Source organism: Trichosurus vulpecula, chromosome 4 (assembly GCF_011100635.1).
Source record: "Trichosurus vulpecula isolate mTriVul1 chromosome 4, mTriVul1.pri, whole genome shotgun sequence".
Taxonomy (NCBI): domain Eukaryota; kingdom Metazoa; phylum Chordata; class Mammalia; order Diprotodontia; family Phalangeridae; genus Trichosurus; species Trichosurus vulpecula.
Window position 1 is genome coordinate 170,427,440 of NC_050576.1, and position 23,039 is coordinate 170,450,478.

Consider the following 23,039-nt stretch of genomic DNA (forward strand, 5'->3'; position numbering starts at 1 on the left):
TCCCTGTCCCCCCTTACCGCCCCACTGCCCCCAGCCTCAACCTAGGCTCATTCCCAGCCTTGCTATGCAGTGGAAAATCCTGGGCATTGCGACTTTGTGAAGCTGAGGACCATGCTGGTACGCACCCATATGCAGGATCTTAAGGATGTGACAAGGGAAATACATTATGAGAACTATCGAGCACAATGCATCCAGAGCATGACTCGAATGGTGGTGAAGGAAAGAAATCGCAAGTATGGCCAGGAAGGGGGCCTGGGGGGAGGGCAGATGGGACGGGAAGAGACAACCCCAGGAGCCCAAGCAGAGCTGCTGGCAGGTGTGGATGGGAGCAGGCCCTCCACTCCTGCTCCTTCAGGCCTTAGGGCCGAATCCAGGCAGGGGCCTGGGGTCTCCTTGCCCTCATTGGCACCCATTTCCCCTGACCTCTCAGCAAGCTGACTCGGGAGAGTGTTACTGACTGCACCATCCCAGCATTCCTGTCTGGGATTGACGTAGAGACTGAGAAGCTGCTCCGGGAGAAAGATGAGGAGGTGAGAGAGGGATGAGATGATGGGGTTGGGTTGAGTCCAAGGCAGCCCAAGTCCTCTGCCTGGTCAGGGGACTTTAACACTATTCTCTCCCAAACCAGTGCTAAATTTCATGGGCATAGTGGATAGGTTTGGGATCTGTACCATATCTGATAAATTTTTTGCTAGGGCTTTTACCTCATATGTGAGAACCATAATTAGGCCTCTGCAACCAGGGCCTACCCCAGACTGCTCACATTTAGAAGGCCCAACAGTACTTGCAGTCCTTCAAGAGCACAAGAATAGCTGAGTCTGGCAAAGATAGTTAAAACAGGAAATTATCAGATCCCTTCCTTGAACCCCAAGTTCTATCCCTTCTACTCCCTAGTACTGACTTTCCCAAATAACATTCTGGCCAGCATCCTTTTTGCATTGGCGGGTGGGGTGGGGAGGGGTTGCCATGAAAATGAGAGAACTTGTTAATTAGATTTCTGTGAAGAGGTTGGACCAGATAAATATTTTTGGTCTTAGGATTCCTAAAATGACTGGGGCCCCCCTCCTCCAAATAGCATATGTTTTTGTGGATTATATCTATTAGCACATACCATATTTGATAATTAAAACAATATTATCAAAATAGGTTTGAAACCTCACAGACCCCTTGAAAAGGTTTTGGGGACTGACCTCTGAGAAGTGTTGGACAAGATTGCTTCTAAACTTGCCGTGAAGGAATTGGTCTGGGGAAGCAGAACTTTGAGGAGCTCCTGATATCTAGTACAGGGGTTCAGGTCAATGTGCTTGTCTATTTCAGTTGCGAAGGATGCAGGAGATGCTGTATAAAGTTCAGAGACAGAAGAAGGAGAAGAACTAGTTAGTTCCCTTGCCTTGGATGTATGTCTCCTCCTCTTTCTCCTGGTCCTTCCCAGCTCTTGATCTGCTCTGGCCCCTCAAGCTACTGCCACTTCGCCTTATGTCCCTGCTGCCTCCCTAGAGACTCAAAAGAAATAAAGTGTTAATGAATCGGAATCTGACCTTGGCTCTGACAACTGTACTCTGCACTTCCTAACTGACATCCCTGGCTTTTTCAGGCTGCAGCCTGAAGGTTGTCTGGGAATTTGGTTGACATACTCTCTCTTTTTTTCCCAATGGGTAGAAGGATGGGAGTAGGACTAGGACCGGAGGTAGGAAGTCAAGGGTATGTCACTTGAGGGAAACAGGAATGTACAAGTGATTTTTTTTTAAAATAATAACATTACTTCAAAGTTTTATGATTGGGGTGGGGGGGGGGGCCACTATCCCTTACACATTCGTGAGCAACCACTTTCTGGCTTGGGTGCTTTTTCCAAGTAGCTGGGGCTGAAAAAAACAGATCACCTAGTGACCAAGTTCGGAAAAGAGATGAACTTCTCTGTGCTGATCACCAGGTCATACCCAAAAACCTGCCAGAGGGCGCTAACCTTCAAGAAATCAAGGTCATCCCCACACTACAGTGAGGCATGGAGGGAATGCACATTACTTTTTATAATAATACATACTTAGGTTGGAAAGTCCAGTTTCCTTGGCAGTATTTTGTGCTGGATTGAGATCTATGTATTATGGAGAAGGCTCGGTGCCAGGCTCCACTGCAGAGGGACACACCTGGGGCACCTGGCTCACAATTGTCTATTCTTCCTTCTCCGTGGAGCCCCGCCGCCCCCCCCCCCCCCCCCCCCCCCCCCCGCTCAAAAAAAAATCCTGAGCAAGTGGATGGCCCAGGTGAGGTTGAGACAAAGCTTGCAAGTCCAGACTCCTTTCCTGGGTCTAAGAGTAGTTTGGGGGCTGCTACCAGGCTCTCCCATTTCTTACATTGGGGGCATCTGCTCAGGGCCAGGTTATCAGGGTCAGCCTAGCTCAGCTCTGCAGTGTCAGGGCTAAAAGATGAAAAAGCAAGTGGAGAGGAGGGAGCGCCCGGATCGGAAGGGAATGAGCATTGACATAGGGCCTACTTAGTGCCAGGCACCGTGCTACGTGTTGTTTTTCAAACAAGTATCTCATTTGATCCTCAAACAGTCCTTCAGGACAGGAGCTGTTATCCCCATTGTACAGTTGAGTAAAATCAGGCAGGCAGAGGCTGACTAGCCCAGGCTCACATAGCTAGTAAGTCTATGAGGCCACATTTGAACTCAGGCCTTCCTGACTCCAGGCCCAAGGCTCTAGCCACTGCGCCACCTAGCTGGGGGAATCGGGAGGAGAGGACCTTGAAGAGGTGAGATAAGAGGGGGGAAAAAGAGAGAAAGAGGGGGAACGGGCAAAGGGGAGATAAGGGGGAAAGAGAAAGAAGGGGAAGGAGGGTGGGGGAGGAAAGGGGAGTGTTAGAAGGGGAAGATTGAGGGGCCGAAAAGAATGCAGAAGAGCGGGACGGGGAAGAAAAGAGCGACAGTCGGAGGCGGGAGAGGGGGTGTCAGGAGAGGCCTGGGTGGGGCCGCGGCAGAAGTCAGGGGCGGTAGGGCTCCGAGAACACCCGCACACTAGGCAGGGTAAGAGAGAAGGCTTAGGTCCCCAGGGAGGGAAATAGGCCACGCTCTTCTCTGGGACTTGGGCCTGGGGCCTCCGTCTCCCAGGTTGAACTGCTGGGCTCCTACCCTTCCGTGCCACACTCCACTAATCTCAGTCGCCACGGCGACGGGAGGTGGGGTGGAAAAGGTGACACACAAAAGCGTAGAAAAGACACGCGAAGAACTACTAAGCAGGCCGGGAGCTTCTGGAGGTAGCTCTTAAGCCCCGCCTTTCATGGCGCGGCCGGTAGGCGACGGACTAACCTCATTTCCGGTTTCCGGAATGCCCGTCCTTCCATTGCTGCCTGCTCATTGGTTGTCGCAGGGACGCGCTGTGATTTCCCATTGGTTCTTTCTCTTCCTTGGGCGCCGCGCCTCCTCTCTCTGAATACCATCTTTTCTGTCACCACCAGATAGGCTGAAGACCTGGGAAGGCGTCTGCCCATCATAGCCAATGAGCAGTGTACAGAGTGAGGGCGACGGCTGCGCGGTGTGGGCGGGGAGGGACTTAGCGTGGCTATTGGCCAGGGCAGGCACAGGCGGGGATATGATTGGCTGGGGAGTAGGGCCCCCGTGGCAGGGTCCCGTTTGCGCGGCCTCAGCAGCTACGGGAGACGGAAGTGGTGGGAACGCGGCCTCGGAGGGTCGGGCAGACGCGGCCCCGGCCCGGGTGAGTCACCGCGTCCCGCGCATACCCTGTTCGGCCTGGGAACCGCTAGGTCTCCGCCCCGCCCCCACCATCTGCCTTAGGGCCCCGCCCCCTGTCACTATAGGCTCCGCCCCCTGAGGCTTTAGGCCCCGCCCCCGGACCTGGACACCTGGGCGCCTGGGCTTCCGTCCCACCCGGTACCCGTCCCACTGGGGAAGCCCTGGACTGGCCGGGTTCCCAGGGCGAAGAGGGCGGGGGAGTCCCCGGCTGCATGGCCTGGTCCCGGCCCCTCGCCCGCCGGGCTGCCCGCGCTCTCTCTCTTCCTCAGGGGCCGCAGCCTTGCCCCTCCCCAGAGACGGCTTTGGGTCCTTGGGAGGCCCTGGGCACCCAGGGAGGGTCGGGGTGGCTGAGAGGGATCAGGCCTTGGGAGATGGGAGCGCCTCCCTCTTCGAGGCCCTTCTCTCAGAAGCCTTCCTGGGGGATGGGGGGAGGGCTTCGTGCAACAAGGGCCCCCTGAATTTAGGTGGCAGGTGGGAGACGAATGCTGCCTTCTGCCGTTCTGGTGCCTCATAGTGGGGTTGGGAAGGGAGCCTTAATTCTGAAAGCTGTCGGCCAAATCCACCCGAAGGTAGTTCACCTGCTCTTGGGGCTTCATTCTCTCCTATGACTGGTGCTACATGCTGCCGAGATTGAGTGGGTGACCTCCTCCCAGCACCTTCTGTTTCTGACCCAGGCCAGTTATTCCTGGTTAGCCCCTTCTTAGTCTGACTGCCCTCTGGTCCCAGGCTCCCATCTCCCTCCTGTCGTCTGTCTTGGACTTTGCTCACAGTAAACAGGTCAGCCCCACAGACTCCAGGCTGCCAGTCCTTTTGGGTTTATACTTCACTGGGGCTACAGGAGAAAGAGGTTGGAGCAAGGAGTTCCAGGAGTGAGTCAGGGTTGGGAATTCTCACTTCCCTTGGGGGCTGTCAGCCCCTGAGGTTCTGGGATGACTGCCTTTATCAAGCAATAGGGATTGAAATCCTGGGTTTATCCTCTGGAGGCTGAGAGGTAGAACAGCTGGGCTTTGAGTCGCTGATTTGCTGGGTAACCACGGATAAGTTGCATCTCTACTCTAGGCTTGTGAAGCCTGTTCCATGCCCTGCATTATAGTCACCAAGGGATAGAGGAACTTGGCCTTTCAGCTTGTATCTTCTAGAACTCCATTACCTTAGCCAGTGTGTTAATGACTCATGGGGAAGCTGGATTCCAGGGTGGGGGAGATGGTTTTGGGGAAGGGCTGGGCCATGTGATCCATTGACTGCATGATGAGGAGAAAAGTAGCTCTGTTCACTGATCCTGACCTTTCTACCCCCCCCCCCCCCTTTAACTCTCCTCACAGTGAGAAGCAGGCAGCCAGGACTCTCACACGGTAGGATGGTAAGTATTCACAGCCCCATGGTTCTTTCTAACTTGGCTTCCTCAAGTCCCTTTCCTTTATCATGGGATCATTCCTTTCCCCTAGCCAAGTTTGTGCTCAGAACCCCTTCTTTCTCTACTTGGGACCCAAAGAAAGCCTGAGCTCTGAGCTCTATACAGCCTCCCTACTTCTTTCCTGCCACTCTAACTCCAAGCTACCTTCTATACTCCTGCCTCCCCCCGCCCCCCACTTCTTTCTAATTATTTCCCTTCGGTTCTTTGCCTGACCTTTAGTCTCAGAGATGAACCTGGGACTCCATCCCTAGAAGCACCAGCCCTACTGGGATTGGGTAGATTATTTCCAGAAACCCACATCTTACCTAGCCCTCCAAGCACTGCTTAATAACCACCAGCTTTTCTCTTGGCTGTGCAACTTTCTTTAATTTGCCCTGGATCCCTGGTGGAATTTCCTGAGGTTGGGCCCCTCCCTGCTCCATTTAGTCTGGGTGCTGCTTTGTCATTAGTTTGGTGTTCTTTGTGACTCTTACTTTGTGAGATGTTGGTAGCATCTGATGCTATCTGGGAAGGAAGTGGAGAGGTTCCACAAATTCATTGTGATGATGATTTAACCTCAAAACATCTGTGATCCTTCATTTGCCACCCAGGGTAGAACTGATGGGGTGTCCGATAATTCTGAATTCAGGGCTCTACTAGAATCCTCCTGGAACAGTTTATCTCAGTCCTCATTTTCCCTTAATAGTCTTATATGTTTTCCATTCCTTGTTTCCTTTCTTTATTACTGGCCCTGTTTCCCTAAGTCGTTAGCCAGTAGTTTTACATGGATACCTGGTCCCTGAGAGGTGAGATAGCAGGATGAAAGGGGTGGAGGAGGGGCAAGAGGGTGATTTAGGTACTTTCTGAACCAAACTGTTCCTTTACTTCTGGTTGTTCCTTCCCTTTTCGGGGTAAGATTTCTCTTGTATTAGAGAAGAGAATACTTTCAGTTCTTCCTTTAGCACCAAGTGCTCAGGTGTTGCTTTTGGAGGCTTTGATAGAAATGACTAAAGTCTCTTTTCCATGGAGAGACTTTGAGCTACATACCTCTGCTACTCCCCTCTTTCCCACTAACCTCCCTTGTCAGATCTGAAGACTCAGTCCATTTGTTTAGAGGCAGCCTCTTATAGTAGAAAGAGCTAGATTTGGATTCAGGAGAGAGCTTGAAGTCTGCTTCTGACACTTATTAGCTATGTGACTCTGAGCAAGGCATGGCCTCTCTGAGCCTGCAAAGTAGGGGTAATACCTTCTTTCCAGAGTTGAAGAAAGGGATCAGGTGAGATAATATATCTAAATCACTTTGAAAACCTTAAGTTATTATTCTTTGTCATTTATGGGAAGCTCCTTTTTTCCTTCTCCTTTTGGGAATTCTTCATCCCAAGAATAACTTTCCTCCAGGAGTCAAAGGACAGAGAAAAGTCATGAGATGAGGTGCAGTTATCACCAGGGCAGACAGAGGTCTTAGCATCAGAAATCGACAGGGACCAAATTTTCAGAGGTTTGGGGTGGCTGCCTTAAACCAAACTGGCCTACCTTTCTAAAGGGCTTGTGGGGGTGGGAATGACTGGCATTTCTTTTGTTCTGGGGGAGAGTGTGTAGGTGACTTGAGAGAGGAGAAAGGCAGGGATTAGAGGACAAGGAAGCAGGCTGATGGGGGATGGGGAGATCATTGAAGGAAAAGGAGTAAAGGCTAGGGAGAATACTAGGGTGTTAGGAATAAACTGAGGAATGGCCTCTCTGGGCATAGAGAACACTTTGGAGAAAAAAATGGAGATGGGCAGATGGGGGTCTTGGGTCTTGGGGGATATAACTCTTAAGGAGGGAAGAATAGAGTTTGGGAGGATATTGGGGGGAAAGGGGGCATGAGTTGACAGGGAGCAGGGAGAGAGTGGGACAGGTACTTGAGTGGGAATTTCTCTGAACTGAAGGGATTGTTGGCTTTTTCCCTTTCCCATGACAGTTGCAATGCTGCCCTCTTACCCCTGGACTCCATCAGACTAGGAGATGCCCCTAACCATAGACCGCATTGGTCCGGGACCCTGTTGTTGGGAGGGGTGGAGCCTGAGCCTGCTTTGGGGGGAGGGGGAGCCAGCAGGCAGCCCTATGTGGCCAGCTGCAGAGCGGCACCGCGGCTCCGCCTTCTTCCTTCCTCCCTTCCTTACTTAGCTTGGAGGGCGGAGCTGGGGCCCAGTCCATTGTGGAAAGGAGGGGAGGAAGGGGAGGGAAGGAACAGGAGGCCCCTAGCTTGGCGCTCCCTGGCTCTTGCTGCTGCTGCCCTCGGTGCTGGTGCTGCTGCCGTTGCAGTCTCTTTCGGGCCCTATAGCCGGGATGCTGTGGGTGCCCCAGGCTGGTGGAAGGGCAGCGGCTAAGGCTTCGGGGAGATGCACGCTGGCCCCAGCTGCCTGCGACCATGAGCCTGACTGCCCGAGTCTCCTGCTCAATGCTCAGCTGCTTTGTAAGTGCTGGCTAGGCCTGGGATACTGGGGTTTCTCTTCTGTGCTGGATCCCCTTCCTATCTCACTTGTTAGCCATAGAGACTCTATAGTGTGCTGGTTCCTGAGACTCTCCTCTTCTAGCCCCTTGGCCTAACCTAATGACCTTTGCAAGGGGGGGGGTGGGTTGGGAGGTTAGGCTAGGATTAACTCTTTCTTTCCTGGAGCCCACCTTGTTCTCTTGGTGTCAGAGACTGCCGCAGCTAAGGATGGGGATTTATTGGCTCCTCTTGCAGCCACTGCCCTTGACTGCGGAGCTGTAGGCCCCGCCCTGAAGGGGGGGTTACCGGTTCTCGCCCTTCTCATTCCCTACTTTCCCCCTAGTTCTAGGTAATATAGCTTTGCTCGTTTTGATGCTGTTTGGCCACCTGCCTGTTTTGTATATCCTCGTAGCCATGACTAAGGTGAATCATCCCTCACTTTTCAGTGTCTTCCCCTCCATCTCTCAAGAACTCTGTCTGTCCTGACGTGGCAAGTCTTCTCCTTGACCGTCCCCTAGACATCTAGATGCCTCACTCTTTTGCTTCTCTCCTTTCCTTTCCTTTGCCTAAGCCTTCTATCTCTTTCTTTCTGGCTCTGTATCATTCAACAATTCCCTCCCCCTCTCCTGATTATTCTGCTTCCTCATTTCCCCAATCTTCTTCCAAAATACTACATACCTGATAAATGTTTCTAAGATCTTCCCTTCGCTGTCCTTGGGTCTCCTAGCCCCTCCTAATTAGAGATATCCTCTTCTCTTATTCTATTGGAGGAGAATATCTTCTGCTCGTATTGGAATATTCCCCAAGAATTCCCCTTCAGAACAGGATTCAGGGGATGGGCACCTGTCTGCAATCCGAGCCCCAACAACAAAAAAAAAACAGGCCAGCCAGCTTCCTGACACCACCCCCCCCAACATACCTTTGATGCAATAGAATCAGAAAGCATCTACCAAGGCCCTCTGGAAGCATAGGACTAGGTTCCCTGCCCTCCTCCCTCTTGGTTTCCTTCCTTCATCATCCTTTTTCTGGTTCCAAGCTCTTGTTCTTTATGTTTCTTTCCTCATAATGAGTTGTCAGCTCTGAGTTCACTTCTTTGGAATATCCCCTTGTCCTCATTTCTTATTCTCTTATTATATCTTATAATATACTTCTCTCCCCACTATTTGGAAATTTCTGTTCTATTTGAAAGCCCCTTGCTTAGGAGTCTAGATTCTTGGTTCCTCATCAACCTTTCATTCTAACTCTTCCCCTAGATTTTGCTCATTAACCTTGAGCTGTTGTGGTCTCTTCTGTCAGCCAAGTCTTGATTTCCTGAGTGGAGTTCCTCACCTAAATATTTTTTGTTTGTGGGGTGACCTTATGGACCAGAAGGACCCCTGGGGATAGGAACCTGGTAACTCAGGGTGGTGGCTTCCTTCACAGGGTGAGGAGGGGCCCCCCAGCCTGGAGTATATCCAAGCCAAGGATCTGTTTCCCCCCAAGGAACTAGTGAAGGAAGAAGAGAATCTGCAGGTGAGAGTTTGGAAGCTGAGATGCCTGGAAAAGGACTTTGGATCAAGAGTCAGGAGACCTTGGTTCTTGTGCCAGGTCTGGGACCATGGGCTGGCCTCTGTTTTCATCTGCAGAGTAAGGGGTTGAGACCAGGTGGTTTCTAAAACTTTATTTCCAGTGGAGAAATTCTGTGGCCTTTGATTTATGACCTACTTGGTTTCCTCCTTATTGGGAAGAAGGCAGCATGGCAGAGTGTAGTGGAAAGAGCCTGGGTTTGGAGTCAGGACCTGGCTTCCAATCCTTGCTTTGCCACTTCCTGCTATATGACCTTGGGGAAGTCACTTCCCCCCTCTGGACCTCAGGCTCCTCATCTATAGAATGAAAGAGTTGGTCTAGATGGCTTCCCAGGTCTCTTTGGACTAAATCTGAACCAGAGAGATGTGTTTGATGCTGTTCATTGTCATCTGCCTCCCAACCCAGCCAGCCGGGAGGGGAGTCTTTTACCTTATTGTGGAACTTTTGGCCCCAGGGATGGGAGGGACAACTCTCTCCAGGGCAGCAGTTGCCTGGTATAAGTTACCATGGAGAGGACTTACTTCCCTTGTGTTGGCCCAGCTCCTCCACGGGGAGCCCTAGAGAGCAGAGGTGTGTTTGTGGGGGTGGGGGTGGTAAATAGGGACAGGCTTAGCTCTAACTCCTGGCCCTATCTTTTGGCAGGTACCCTTCACAGTGCTGCAGGGGGAGGGGGTAGAGTTCCTCGGCCGGGCAGCCGATGCCCTCATTGCTATCTCCAACTACCGGTTACACATCAAGTTCAAAGACTCGGTTATTAACGTGAGTTCCTATTCTTGTCCTTTGCCCCCAGGTAACAAGAACAAGGCGGGTTTGTATGTATGGGGTGGGGATGGGGGTCCTTCCCAGACCCCAGACTTTCATGGATTATCCCTTGCCTTCTCCAGACCTGTGGCTCCTCTTGTGGCAGGTGCTACTTTTCTGCTTTCAACAAGAAAATGTATATGCTGTTCTTGTCCATTTCTCTTTGGGCTTCTGTCTCATTCCCTCAGCTACATGCCCCACTACCTTCCTTTTCTTAGCCTGTTATTTGGGTTTTGAGAGAGATGAAGACTAAGTTTTGAAGGATTGGGTCCTGAACTCGGCCTTCCTACTTATCTTCCCCACTAGGTGCCCTTGCGGATGATTGACAGTGTGGAGAGCCGGGACATGTTTCAGCTGCACATTGCCTGCAAGGATTCCAAGGTGGTGAGGTGAGGGGAGCGTAGCCATTGGGTGTCCCTGCTCTGTCCCTCCTGCTCTTGCCAGACTTCTCTACTGCCAGGAGATCTCTCACTGAATCAGAGCCTAATTCGGTTTATCAAACGTTTCTCAGTTATCTCCTAATGCTAGATTTTCAAGGACAAAAATAAAGCTCCTTTTCTCAAGGAGCTGTTTTAATTTCCTTATTTGTAGGGGACTTTTCAGTAGTAAATTCTGAATTGTTATGTGTCTTCTCTTCCTCAGACACCTTGCTTGATATCTCCATTAATCAACCATTAGGTATTGGTTGAGCACTTGCTGGGTGCCAGGGAGAATAATGATGAAGAATGGTTCCTGCTTTCGAGGAGTTAATATTTTAATTGGGGATGTAGAACTAGCATTTAGCCATTTTCTTATTTCTTATGTTAAACTGTGTGGTATTGACAGGTGCTTGAGGGATTCAGAGAAGGGAGACCTTACTGGAGTGGCTTTCTTGATGATAATGGAGTTGGATGAAGTAATTGAAAGTTTCCTCGAGGAGGTCATATTTGAATTGAGCCCTGAAGGGGGGTGGGCAGCCTTCTGATAGAGGAGAAGACAGTGATAATGAGCAATGATACAGGGGCAGGGATGACCATGGTGCATTTGGAAGGATGGTGAGATTTATTTGAGAAGATTTATGTTAAGAAGAGTAGGGAAGTAAAATTGGATGAAATTGGGACCTGATTTTCAAAGAGGGCTTTGAAAGACAATTGGAGAATTTAAAATCAGAAGAAAAAAAGCAAAGGGATGGGGGAAGAAGAAAGACAATTAGAGGAGTTTAGATTTCATGAAACAACCAACCGGCGCTATCGAATTGAAAAAGGACCCCTGAAAGAGGACTAGGACATTCTCTAGGAGGAGAGGGAGACGGGAAGGGACAAGTCAGGGACTGCTGAAGTGGGTATTAGAGTTGTCCAGGCCTGATGGCCAGACTCTTGCCTCTAGGGTATCCAGTCTGACTAACATAGATTATCCAGCTTCCTTTGGATTCATGTATCAACAGTATTCCAACCTGCCATTTCTTATTGTTTTTCTGGCCCCCAAACTACCTCCTCCCCTGTGGATTACTACCCCTTGCCTTATCCAGACCTGTGGCTCTTTGTATGGCAGGTGCCACTTTTCTACTTTCAAGCAGTGCCAAGAGTGGTTGTCAAGGCTGAGCCGAGCCACAGCAAGACCTGCCAAACCCGAGGACCTTTTTGCCTTTGCCTACCATGCCTGGTGCCTGGGTTTGACTGAAGAGGAGCAGCACACCCACCTTTGCCAGCCAGGTGAGCTGGTGTTTACCTCTTGTGTTAGTGTTAATCCTCAGGGCCCCTTTCTGTCAGCCATCCTCCTGGTCTGACTTCTCCTTCCCTCCCTCCATCTTCCTTAAAGATTGTAATTCTTTGCGAATACTGATAGTTGGTGTGTGTATTTGTAGGAGAGCACGTACGATGCCGGCAGGAGGCAGAGCTGGCGAGGATGGGGTTTGACCTGCACAACGTCTGGAGAGTCTCACACATCAACACCAATTACAAGTGAGGGCAAGAGGGAAGGAAAGCATTGTGGGAGAGACAGCAGGAGAGGTTCTGACCCCACCCACCCTATTGGAAGCTCTCTTTAATCACTGTAGATGGGGTGATGAAACTCTCTTTAATCATTGTAGATGCGGTGATGATGGGGAAAATTTGGTGGTTGAGGAAGGGAAAAGTTTGTGATCACTTAATGGGGTCTTGCTTCCAGAGGAAAACAGTGTGGCAAAGGGGAAAGAACCCCCAACGGGGAATCACAGAGTCTGAGTTTGAATTCCTGCTTGTCACTTACTACCTGTGTGACCTTGGACAAGTCACTTAATTTCTCCATGCCTAGGTTTTCTCATCTGTAAAAACAAAGAGGTCAGACCCAGTGACCTCTCTGGTCATAGGTCATAGCTTTAGAACTGGAAGGGACCTCAGAGGCTGTTATGTCTTCACACAGGGTCACAGAGCTAGTAAATGTCTGAGGTAGGATACTGAATCTTGGTCTTCCTGACTTCAAGTCCAGTGCCCTGTCCACTATTCCACGTCCCTTTAGCTTTAGACCTACAGTCTTGTGTTCTGTATTTTCTAACCCCAATTCAAGTGTATTCTCTGGTTTCTCTTCAGGCTGTGTCCTAGTTACCCCCAGAAGCTGTTGGTTCCTGTGTGGATCACTGATAAGGAGTTAGAGAACGTGGCTTCTTTCCGTTCCTGGAAGCGGATCCCTGTTGTCGTGTATAGGTAAGGAAATGGAACTTGTGTGTGTGGTAGGAAGGGTTGATGTCAGAGTAGGTAATTCCTTATTCAGGAGGAGAAAGAATCTCCACTTTTGTCTCTGCGCAGCTCAGGCATTTAGAGTTTTGGGAGTGGTTTGCTTGATGGATGAGGAGTCAAGATCCCTGATCTCTGCTCTGTTTTTATCCTATCTTTTAGGATAGGAGTAGAGTCTGTTCCTCCAAAAATTATCTTTACGGAGAATTCAGTCAGCTTTTTAAAAAATTTAAACATTTGCTCTATATGGGATGGGTTTAGAGTTCTTGATATGATCCTCTTCCCTCCTGTCTGTGTCTAACAGGCTATATGCTATACAAATCTTACGGAATCAGGGTCATCTTTTAGTTTGATTTTTTTTTTTGAGGGGGGGAAGGCAGGGCAATTGGGGTTAAGTGACTTGCCCAAGGTCACATAGCTAGTAAGTGTGTCAAGTGTAGGGTCATCTTTTAAATATAGAACCTTTTTACTTTCGTCCCTCTCTGCCTCTGGGTTGGCTTCCCCTGAGCTCTCTGGGACAGGTCTCTGTCTTTGCTGTGTTTGAAAGCAGCTTGATGTTCTTCTTTCTAGGCACTTGCGCAATGGGGCTGCGATTGCCCGCTGTAGCCAGCCAGAGATCAGCTGGTGGGGTTGGCGCAATGCTGATGATGAGTACCTGGTTACATCTATTGCCAAAGCCTGTGCCCTGGATCCTGGGGTGAGGGCAGCTGGGGGTGTCCCTTTCAATGGGAACAGTGAGGGAAGTGAAACATGTGATGCTGACTTCGGTAAGATGTGGCACTTAGTACTGAGGGGCACGCTTTACCTTAAACCTAATTCTCGGGGAGTTAAACTGAGGTATGGGAGTGGGAGGAAGGAGTTATCACTTAATATATATGTGGCTCTTTTCTCCTTTAGCTGAGTGAGAGGGAGAGTGCCATAGGAACAAGGGAAAACTGGGACAGTTGTTTCTGACCTTCCTACCTTGGGTATCCTTTCCCCATGTGTTTTAGATTCCTCTCTTACAGCATGCTCTGGAGTGGAAAGCACTGGAGCACCCCAGAAGCTGCTCATCTTAGATGCTCGATCCTACACAGCAGCAGTGGCTAACCGGGCCAAGGGTGGAGGCTGTGAATGTGAAGGTACCGACCATTTTTCCCTGTACTTGCAGACAGCTCACTTTTTTTTTTACTTACTTTGGCTCTGTGTGTTATCCAGAGAGGTAAGGGTAGTTCAGTTTATAAGAAGATTCAGTCCTCACTCTGAGGCTCCATTTTTGCAAGGCAGGTGCAGAAGTGGGGGCAAGAGGCCTGCCCTTTCCTGTTTTCCTATTTAGAATCATAAAACCTCAAGAGTTGTAAGGGACCCCAGAGGCCATCTAGTGTAATGTGTATCCGAACAGGAATTATTTCCACAATATCTTCAACAAGCGATTGTCCAGACTCTGCTCGGAAACCTCCTTTGATGGGCAACTGGTTCCCTCTCCTCTCCACACTCCCACCCCCACCCCCACCCCCAGCAGCCCATTCTACATCTGGAAAGCTCTGATTGTTGCGTATTTTTTGATTTTTAGTGACCTGAAATCTGTGTCTTGCCAGTTTCTATCCCTAGTTCTTAATTCTGCCATCTGGGGCCAAGCAAAACAAGTATAGTCTTTCTTCCACTTGGCAGCCTTTTTAAGTACGTAAAGAGACCCATCACGTCTCCTTCCTAAGTCTTCTTTTCTCTAGGCTAAACACGGACATGTTTTTCTGATTCTTGTGCATCAGAGCTTCCACTCTCTTCTTCACACTGGGCACCCCATTCTTGACTGGTTCTTAGTAACTCTTCTCTCTTTTGCAGAGTACTATCCCAACTGTGAAGTGGTGTTCATGGGAATGGCCAATATCCATTCCATTCGGAACAGCTTCCAGTACCTTCGAGCTGTCTGCAGTCAGATGCCGGACCCTAGCAAGTAAGTGTTCTTTGCTGTTCTGAGCCTGTCCCAGGCCATATCTCATCCCTTTCTTTCTTTTTCTGGGGAAGAAGTGACCCGAACATTTAAGTTTAGATTAGCTCAGGGGGCTTTGTCTTGGGCTTAACTATAATCTCTATTTTCTATGAGCCAATCCTGGCCACCCCAGGTCTCTTTCTTAGCCAAGTAGTTTGTCATGAGATGTGAAGGGTATGAGGGATAACTTCTTAGATTTAGGAGTCCTCTAAATAACAGAAAACTTGGCAAGAGGGAGTAGTTGAAGTGTGTATTTCCAATAGGGATGTCTTGTGGCTCATTTGCCTCCAGTGTTGTGTCTTTTGGTTTCTTCACTCCCTGGGGAGTTGTTGGGTGTGGCTCTGTGTGTACTGATAGGGAGTCTTCCAGGGACTTGGGGCCCCTCAGTAACAGGTTTTGCTTTCTTCATCTAAATAGCTGGCTGTCAGCATTGGAGAGCACCAAATGGCTGCAGCACCTGTCAGTGATGTTGAAGGCAGCAGTGCTGGTGTCAAACACGGTGGACCGGGAGGGCCGGCCGGTTCTGGTGCATTGTTCAGATGGCTGGGACCGTACTCCCCAGATTGTAGCCCTGGCGAAGATTCTATTGGATCCCTACTATAGGACTTTGGAGGTACAGATGGTAACTGGGGAAGAGGAGAGGGAAGAAAGAATGTCTTGGGGTGTGGGTTGTGGGAACTGAGGGTCTGAATTTGAAATTCTCTGGTAGAAAGTCTGGGGCCACTGCACATGCTAGACTGACCTTTAAAACCTCTCCTAAGATGTGGCCTGTCACTTCATTGTAAATGCTTACTGATCAATTGTAAATGAGTCCTGCTTCAGGACCTTTTCCACAGAATACCCCAAGGGTGCTCTCTAATCTTGCTTGAGGGATCCCAAGGCTCAGGGTGTTTGCCCTCTTCACAGGGCTTCCAAGTGTTGGTGGAGTCTGACTGGCTGGACTTTGGTCACAAATTTGGTGATCGATGTGGTCACCAAGAAAATGCAGAGGATCAGAATGAACAGTGCCCAGTGTTTCTCCAGTGGCTTGATTCGGTTCACCAGCTGCTTAAGCAGTTCCCTTGTCTGTTTGAATTTAATGAAGCCTTCTTGGTAAGTTGAAAGATCTCTCTTGTCCCTGGGAGCTTGTGGCCTAAGAAAGGGCTGATATAGACAGTCAGGTTTCCAAGATATGATGGGTTGTTTTGGTTCTCTAGGTAAAACTGGTACAGCACACATACTCTTGTCTGTATGGCACATTCCTGGCCAACAACCCATGGGAGCGAGAGATGCGCAACATTTATAAACGGACCTGTTCTGTGTGGTCCCTCCTCCGAGCAGGCAACAAGAATTTCCACAACTTTCTTTATGTTCCGGGTTCGGAGCTGGTGAGCTTGGACATTCCTTCTGTGGTTACGGCAGGAGCTGGCAGGGTTTGGTGGTGGCAGAAGCAGCACTTAGTGCTTGAGGAAGGAAGGGTTGGCAGATTGAAGCATAATCGTAAGTGAGTAATATATTGTGCTGCCTCCTCAGGTCCTCCATCCTGTGTGTCATGTGCGGGCTCTGCACCTCTGGACAGCTGTGTACCTTCCAGCATCATCTCCATGCACACTTGGGGAAGATAGCATGGACCTTTACCTTCCTCCAGTAACTCAGAGTCAGGAATTCACTGGCCGATCTCTGGATAGGTAAGAGAAACCTTTCTCTCCTTCCCCCTCCTTGGCTAAATGTAGGTCTTTCTTGATATATTTAGAACAGTCTTTGAAATTGGGCGAAAAACTGCCTTGGCTCATAGTTTAAGGTGCGTTTTGTGCTTTCTTGAGGTCTTCTCTCAATGTACAGTATTTCCTGGAGCTGCCCTAATTCTGTGACACATCAAGAAGGGGGAGGAGTCCTAAACAGAAGGGGATATGATGGCATGGCATCAATAGCTTTTCTGTAGTCAGACGTAGGGAGTCTGTGTGAGAACTTTTGGTATGTCCTCCAGCGTTAGCTGTCAGAAGGACTTGACTATGGGAACTGAATCCCCGTATAGGGGTAGATTTGATTTATCTTCCAGAAGGAAGCAGACATTTAAGTTGATAAATTTATATTTCTCTGGTTCCCTGGAATCTTGTTCTAATATCTTACTGTGATGTGGTGGAGATCCTGCTCTCTTAAGGGCTCTACTAGCACAGCATCAAATTGGGTTGGCCTTGCCAAGCTTCAGACACATACTAGGAGACAAACTGTTCTTTTGTCTGAGGATTAGCCTAGCCAAGTCTTGTAGAAACTCCTAACCAGACGATAGGCCATGCCAACTCGTGAAGACCTCGCTAGAGGAGAGACATTACAATCTGCATCGGTGGAGGAAGGAGTCCCCAGAAATCACTGCTCTTTGACGTTTTGATAGAAATAGAAGTTAGAGTGGTCTCTTTGTGCTGAGAAGCTTGTAAGTCTTTAAACCTAAAAAACAAACAAAAAAACTCCCCCAACTTTTCATTTTAATTCAGTAAGTGCTTATTGTGCCTTTTGGGCTATTTACTTTGTCCTCAATATTATGCCCTGGCCTGCTGGAAGAGTGGGGAAAAGGAGAGAGGCATAGGAGTTCTTGTCATATGAGAATTGGTTGACGGAACTGGGGATGGATAGGTTGGGGAGAAGATTCGTGTATCTTAAGGTCCCTGAAAGGGAGGAGGGATTAGATTCCTTTCTTGTGGCCTCTGAGGGCAGAGCCAGGAGCAGTGGGGGGAAGGTGCAGAGAGGCAAACAGGCTTGATGTCAGGAAAGCTGTCCCAACAAGGCAGCTATCATGGGATGGAATGCCTCAGGAGGAGAGTGGATTCCCCTTCACTGGAAACCTGTTGGCAGAAGCTAGATAACCAGATGTCATTCTATAGAGGAGATTGTTGTGCAGGGAGAAGTTGGACTAGATAATAATAATAGCTCATAGCTAACATTTATGTAGTGCTTACTGTGTGCCAGTGCTTTATAACAATTATCTCATTTGATCCTTATAATGACCGTGTGTGAGGTAAGTACTATCATTATTATTGTCCACATTTTATAGATAAGGAAACTGAGGCAAAGAGAGGTTAAGTGACTTGCCCAAAGTTACACATTCAGTAAGTGTCTGAGGCAGAATTTGAACTCAAGTCTTCCTGAGTCCAAGCCCAGTGCTTTATCCACTGTGCCACCTTGCTGCCCCAATGGCTTCTAAGATCTTTTCCAACTAAAAGTGTGTGACTTTGTGGCCTCTCTTTGTGCTGGATTAGATAGCCACTGTGGTCTCTTCCAACTCTGACATTCTGTGATTCTGAAGTAAACAATATGGTTCTTCTCAGAGATCTTCTAAGTGTGGACATTCTAAAGATAAGCTCGTAAGAGTGGTGGAATGTTACAGACTGCACATAAAAAGAATTCTTAAGGAAGTTAAAAGCAAAGAAAGAGAACTGTGGGAGATGATTAGTCAGGGAAGGTGTGAATGTTAGTCATAACCTAGACCATTAGTGGAAGTGGAGTCAAAATAAGGGGAGGGTAGGGAGATTTGGCTGACCAGAGTAGAGGGGCTCTGATGGGGAAGAATGAGAAGATTCAGCCAATGGATGGAACACCCTGAGTATCAGTCTGGCTGTTGTGGATTTCATTTAATAATCAAGAGGAAGCCATTGTAGATTCTTAGGTAGGGGATTAATATGATGAACATGATGTTTTAGGAAGACTAATCTGATAATGTTGTAAGTTGATCAAAGTCAAGGAGACCAGCTAGAAGGTCATTTTAGAAATGTACATGTGAAGACTATATTTAGAGTACTGTTTGTGGAAAAGAAGGATCAAATTTGAGATATTGAAGGAGTTATCAGCAGGTTTTGGGAATGGGAATGGAAGTGAGGAAAGGAAGAACTAACAGTAACTTATAGATTTGAAACCTAGGCCTTCAGAAAGTAGTAGGATATCGATTGAAATCATGTAGAAAAGCTAACTTTTGGGGAAAGAGAATGTGTTTAAGATGAGGTGGTGATGGGATAGCTACATGGGGGTATGTCACAGGCAGCTGGAGAGACTTGAGAGTCACTGCATGAAGGTTGACACTAGTTTTATAAAATCAAATCTGATTGGTCTTTTTTCATGCCATTTTTTTCCTACTTGAAATGTTCTCCATCTTCTTTCTTTCTGTTTAAATACTACTAAGCCTTTTAAAATCCAGCTCAGATTTCACATCTTCTTGAGGCCTTTTCCAACCAACCCAGCTGGGTAGTCTTTCTCTGTCCTCTTAACTCATAGAACACTTAGTATTTAGTCTGTAATATTCAATTCAACAGATTATTATTTTTAATCTGTTTTTATTTCATTAGTTTCTAATTACATATAAAAAATTTAACATTCATTATTTAAAATTTTAACTTACAAATCCTCTCTCTCCCCTTACCTCTTCCCCTTCCTTAAGAAGGCAATTTGATATCCATTATACATGTGAAGTTATGCAAAACATTTATCCATATTAGCTATGTTGCAAAAGAAAACACAAGTCAGAAAAAAAACCCAAGCAAAATAAAATTTTTTAAAAAGTATGCTTCAGTTTGCATTCAGAGTTCATCAGTGCTCTCTGAAGGTGGATAGCATTTTTCATCACAGGTCCTTTGAAATTGTTTTGGGTCATTGTCTTGATCAGAGAAGCTAAGTGTTTCATAGGTAATCGTCCTTAACAATATTGCTGTTCCTGTGTATAGTGTTCCCCTGGTTCTGTTCACTTTACTTTCACGAGTTCATATAAGCCTTGCCAGGTTTTTCTGAAACCATCCTGCTCATCATTTCTTTTTTCTCTTTTGCTGTGTGCATGTGTGTGTGTATGTGTGCGTATTTTTTAAATTTGGTGTTTTATTTTTACCCCAATTACATGTAAAAACAATTTTTAACATTTGTTTTTTAAAATTTTTGAGTTCCAGATTCTCTCCTTCCTTCTCCTGCCCTGCCCCCCCCCCCATTGAGAAGGCAAGCAGTTTGAAATAGGTTATATATGTGCAGTCATGCAAAATGTATTTCTGTGTTAGTCATGTTACGAAAGAAAACAGACAAGAAAACAAACAAGAAAAGTAAAGTAAAGAAAAGGTATGCTTCAATCTGCATTCAGACTTGATCAATTCTTTCTCTGGAAATGGATAGCATTTTTTCACCATAAGTCCTTCAGAATTAATTGTCTTGGATCATTGTATTGCTGAGAGTAGCTAAGTCATTCACAGTTGATCCTCATACAGTAACAGCTGTATACACTGTTCTTCTGGTTCTGTTCATTTCACTTTGTATCAGTTCATGTAAAGCTTTCCAGGTTTTTCTGAGCTGCTCATCATTTCTTATAGCACAATAGTATTCCACCACAATCATATGACATTGCCTTGATTTCCAGTTCTTTGCCACCACAAAAAAGAGCTGCTATAAATATTTTTGTATGAATAGGTCCTTTCTCTTTTCTTTGATCTCTTTGGGATATCGACCTAGTAGTATGGAATTGCTGGGTAAAAGGGCATGCATAGTTTTATACTACTTTGGGCATAGTTCTAGATTATTCTCTAGAATGAATAATAGTTCTCCAGACTAGTTTACAGTTCCACCGCAGTGCATTAGTGTCCCAGTTTTTCCACATTCCTTCCAGCATTTGTCATTTTCCTTTTGTCATGTTAGTCTATGTAATAGGTGTGAGGTGGTATGTCAGAGTCATTTTAATTTCATTTCTCTAATCAGTAGGGATTTAGAACATTTTTTCATGTGATGATTGATAGCTTTGATTTCTTCTTAAAACTATTCATATCCTTTGACCACTTATTAATTGAGGAATGGCTCTTATTTTCATAAATTTGCCAGTTCTCTATATATTTGAGAAATTAGGGCTTTATCAGAAATGTTTGCTGTAGAATTTTTTCCCCAGTTTCCTGCTTTTCTTCTAATTTTGGAAGCACTAGTTTTATTTGTGCAAAAGCTTTTTAATTTCATGTAATCAGAATTATCCGTTTTACTTTCTGTGATCCTCTCTGTCTCTTGTTTGGTCATAAACTCTTTTCTTATCCATAGATCTGACAGGTACATTTTTCCATGCTCCCCTAATTTACTTATGGTATCACCCTTTATGTCTAATTCATGTATCCATTTTGACCTTTCCTTGGTATATGGTATGAGATGCCTATGCCTAGATTCTTCCAAACTGCTTTCCAGCTTTCCCAGCAATTTCTGTCAGATGGTGAGCTTGAATCTTGTCCTTCAGAAGTTGATTTCTGTGGTCAGCAGATAGCTATTAATTGCCTTTTATGTACAAGGCATTAGACTAGGTATTGCAGATGATAAAAAGGTAAAATAGCAGCTGTTTGCAAGGAGCTTACTGTCCTGTTAATGGGGTAAAAACATAAATACCACAGTCAAAGGAAGAACATGATAAATATGATGAGAGGTACAAAGTGCTATTGGAGTTTAGAGGAGGAAGAGATCCCATTTAATTCAGCAGAATCAGGAATGGATTTGTGAAGGTGGCTTCTAAGACAGGTTTTGAAAGCCAGGTAGAATTTTGTAACCTTGGAGTCATCTTTGACTCTTCTCCATCTCTGATATACTTGCAATCAGTTGCTAATGCCTGTGATTATTATATCCACAGCACTTGTGGAATCTGTCTCCATCTACCCTTCTTACTATAACCACTCTATTGTGGGCCCTTACTTTTTTTTCACCTAGGTTATTGTAATAACTTGTGAGCGTGTCTTCATGCCCTCAGTCTTCTCTTGTGTCTAGTTCATCCCCATACCACTGCTGCATTTTCATAATGCATAGCTACCTACGATAATGCCATCCTACCCCCTCAGAAGTCTTCAGTGGCTCCTCGTTGCTTTTGGTACAAAATATAAACTCTTTTCCCCCTTTGTTTTTAAAGTTTCATTGGTAAGTTTTGTTTTTATATTATAAAATATAAACTCATGACCCTGGCATTCAGAGCTTTCTATCATCAGGCTCCAGCCCACCAGTTTAGCCTCATCTCATACTTTTCTTCATGTGGTCTGTGTTTTCTTCACCTGGATCTCTCTTATCCTAGACCCTCTTCTAGCTTAAAGCTTTTCCCTGTGCTGTTTTCCCATGCGTCCTTTAGAATTCCGTCTCCCTCTATCTGTCTGAAACCCCTCCTTCCAGGCCAAACCCGGTCACTTTATCTTTGACTCTCACAGATGAAACTGATCCTCACAGATGAAACTGATCTTTTTCTTCCACTTGGGAATAGTATTTTGTCTGACTCTCCTTGGCTTGGCTTTCTTATTATCTCCGTCATAACCTATTTTGTATCACACTCATTTATGTACAAACAGTATCTCTTCTTATGCCCCTTTAGAATATTAGCTCCTTGAAGACAGGGACTGTTATTTTTCAATTTTGTAGTGGAAAATAGATTTAGCGCAGTCCCTTGCACGTAGGAGGTACTAAATATGTGTTTAACTGAATTGAATTGGATATGTGCATCTTCAACACAGGCACAGCATGAATAAAGGCAGGAAAACGCGGGACACATTTGGGTGACAGTGACTAGCACAGTAGGGGAGCAGTGGAAATAAAGCTGGAAGGAGAGGGTAAGGCCATATTATGGAGGGTCTTGGGTGCTATTCAATATTAGATTAAAGACTATAGAAGTAGTATCTTAGGTAGTGAGGAGCCATTAACGTTTTTTCATCAAAAAAGGAAAGCAAATCAAAAGCTGTGCTTGGGGAAGATTATGCTGGCAGCAATATATAGGTTGGATTGGAGGGAGAAAGATTGCAGGGTAGAGGGAGTGAAGGAAACAAGCATTTTATCAAGTGCCTACTATGCACCAGGCACTGTGTTAAGTACTTTATTTTTTACTTAAATTTTTTTTTTGGAGGGGGGAAGGCAGGGCAATTGGGGTTAAGTGATTTGTCCAAGGTCACACAGCTAGTAAGTGTGTCACATGTCTGAGGCCGGATTTGAACTCAGATCCTCCTGACTCAGGGCTGGTGCTCTACTTACTGTGCCACCCAGCCACCTCCTTATTTTTTACATGAATAAATAATTTATTGGAAAGATTATTGGGACATTGGATTTAGTGTTAAGACAATTATATATGACCGATGCAAAGAAAAGCATCCACATTTACTACATATGTGAGAAGTACTCATCCAGGTTTTCCATTAAAGACCCTCAAGTGAGGGAAGACCTGCTGCCTAACAAGACATTCCACATATGGTTGGCTCTAAGAGTTGAGAATGAGTTAGGGATGTTTTGCTTTGTTTTATTTTGTTTTCCTCCAATGTCAAGTCTTGGGTTTACCTCTTTGTTAAGTCGGTACCTATTCCTCCAAGGTCTGCCACTTAGGACTAGACTAAGCAGGACAAGTTTAATTCCTCTTCCACATGATAGCCTTTCAAATACTTGAAATCAGCGTTATGCCAACTGAA

The 23,039-nt window shown here is 46.7% G+C and overlaps 2 protein-coding genes and 1 long non-coding RNA gene across 9 annotated transcripts in view; 2 read left to right on the forward strand and 1 right to left on the reverse strand.

Moving 5' to 3' along the window:
- The window catches only part of LOC118848303 (septin-4-like), an 18,679-nt gene extending 17,143 nt beyond the window's left edge, over window positions 1-1,536 (forward strand). The window contains exons 10-12 of one of the 2 annotated variants that reach the window (XM_036757149.1): window positions 71-233; window positions 431-530; window positions 1,318-1,536. In XM_036757149.1, the coding sequence (XP_036613044.1) occupies window positions 71-233; window positions 431-530; window positions 1,318-1,377 (323 nt within the window). In that variant the 3' untranslated portion in view covers window positions 1,378-1,536. Of the gene's footprint in view, window positions 1-70; window positions 531-1,317 lie in introns of both variants that reach the window. The other variant, XR_005010250.1, reaches the window with a different exon arrangement.
- LOC118848304 lies at window positions 1,164-4,416 on the reverse strand. Its single transcript, XR_005010251.1, has 3 exons — window positions 4,327-4,416; window positions 3,305-3,478; window positions 1,164-1,338 (listed from the first exon to the last, which is right to left on the reverse strand). It is a non-coding gene; the product is annotated as an uncharacterized LOC118848304 (long non-coding RNA).
- Window positions 3,611-23,039, forward strand: part of MTMR4 (myotubularin related protein 4) — a 25,541-nt gene continuing 6,112 nt past the window's right edge. Inside the window, exons 1-15 of one of the 6 annotated variants that reach the window (XM_036757145.1) lie at window positions 3,611-3,710; window positions 5,071-5,108; window positions 9,037-9,126; window positions 9,823-9,939; window positions 10,288-10,370; window positions 11,512-11,672; window positions 11,825-11,921; window positions 12,528-12,641; window positions 13,242-13,438; window positions 13,664-13,792; window positions 14,493-14,604; window positions 15,058-15,253; window positions 15,547-15,732; window positions 15,837-16,007; window positions 16,153-16,307. In XM_036757145.1, coding sequence (XP_036613040.1) covers window positions 5,106-5,108; window positions 9,037-9,126; window positions 9,823-9,939; window positions 10,288-10,370; window positions 11,512-11,672; window positions 11,825-11,921; window positions 12,528-12,641; window positions 13,242-13,438; window positions 13,664-13,792; window positions 14,493-14,604; window positions 15,058-15,253; window positions 15,547-15,732; window positions 15,837-16,007; window positions 16,153-16,307 — 1,811 coding nt within the window. In that variant the 5' untranslated portion in view covers window positions 3,611-3,710; window positions 5,071-5,105. Of the gene's footprint in view, window positions 3,711-3,850; window positions 3,887-4,442; window positions 4,618-5,070; window positions 5,109-7,335; window positions 7,597-9,036; window positions 9,127-9,822; window positions 9,940-10,287; window positions 10,371-11,511; window positions 11,673-11,824; window positions 11,922-12,527; window positions 12,642-13,241; window positions 13,439-13,663; window positions 13,793-14,492; window positions 14,605-15,057; window positions 15,254-15,546; window positions 15,733-15,836; window positions 16,008-16,152; window positions 16,308-23,039 lie in introns of those variants that run through there. The other 5 variants (XM_036757147.1, XM_036757143.1, XM_036757146.1 and 2 more) reach the window with 5 other exon arrangements.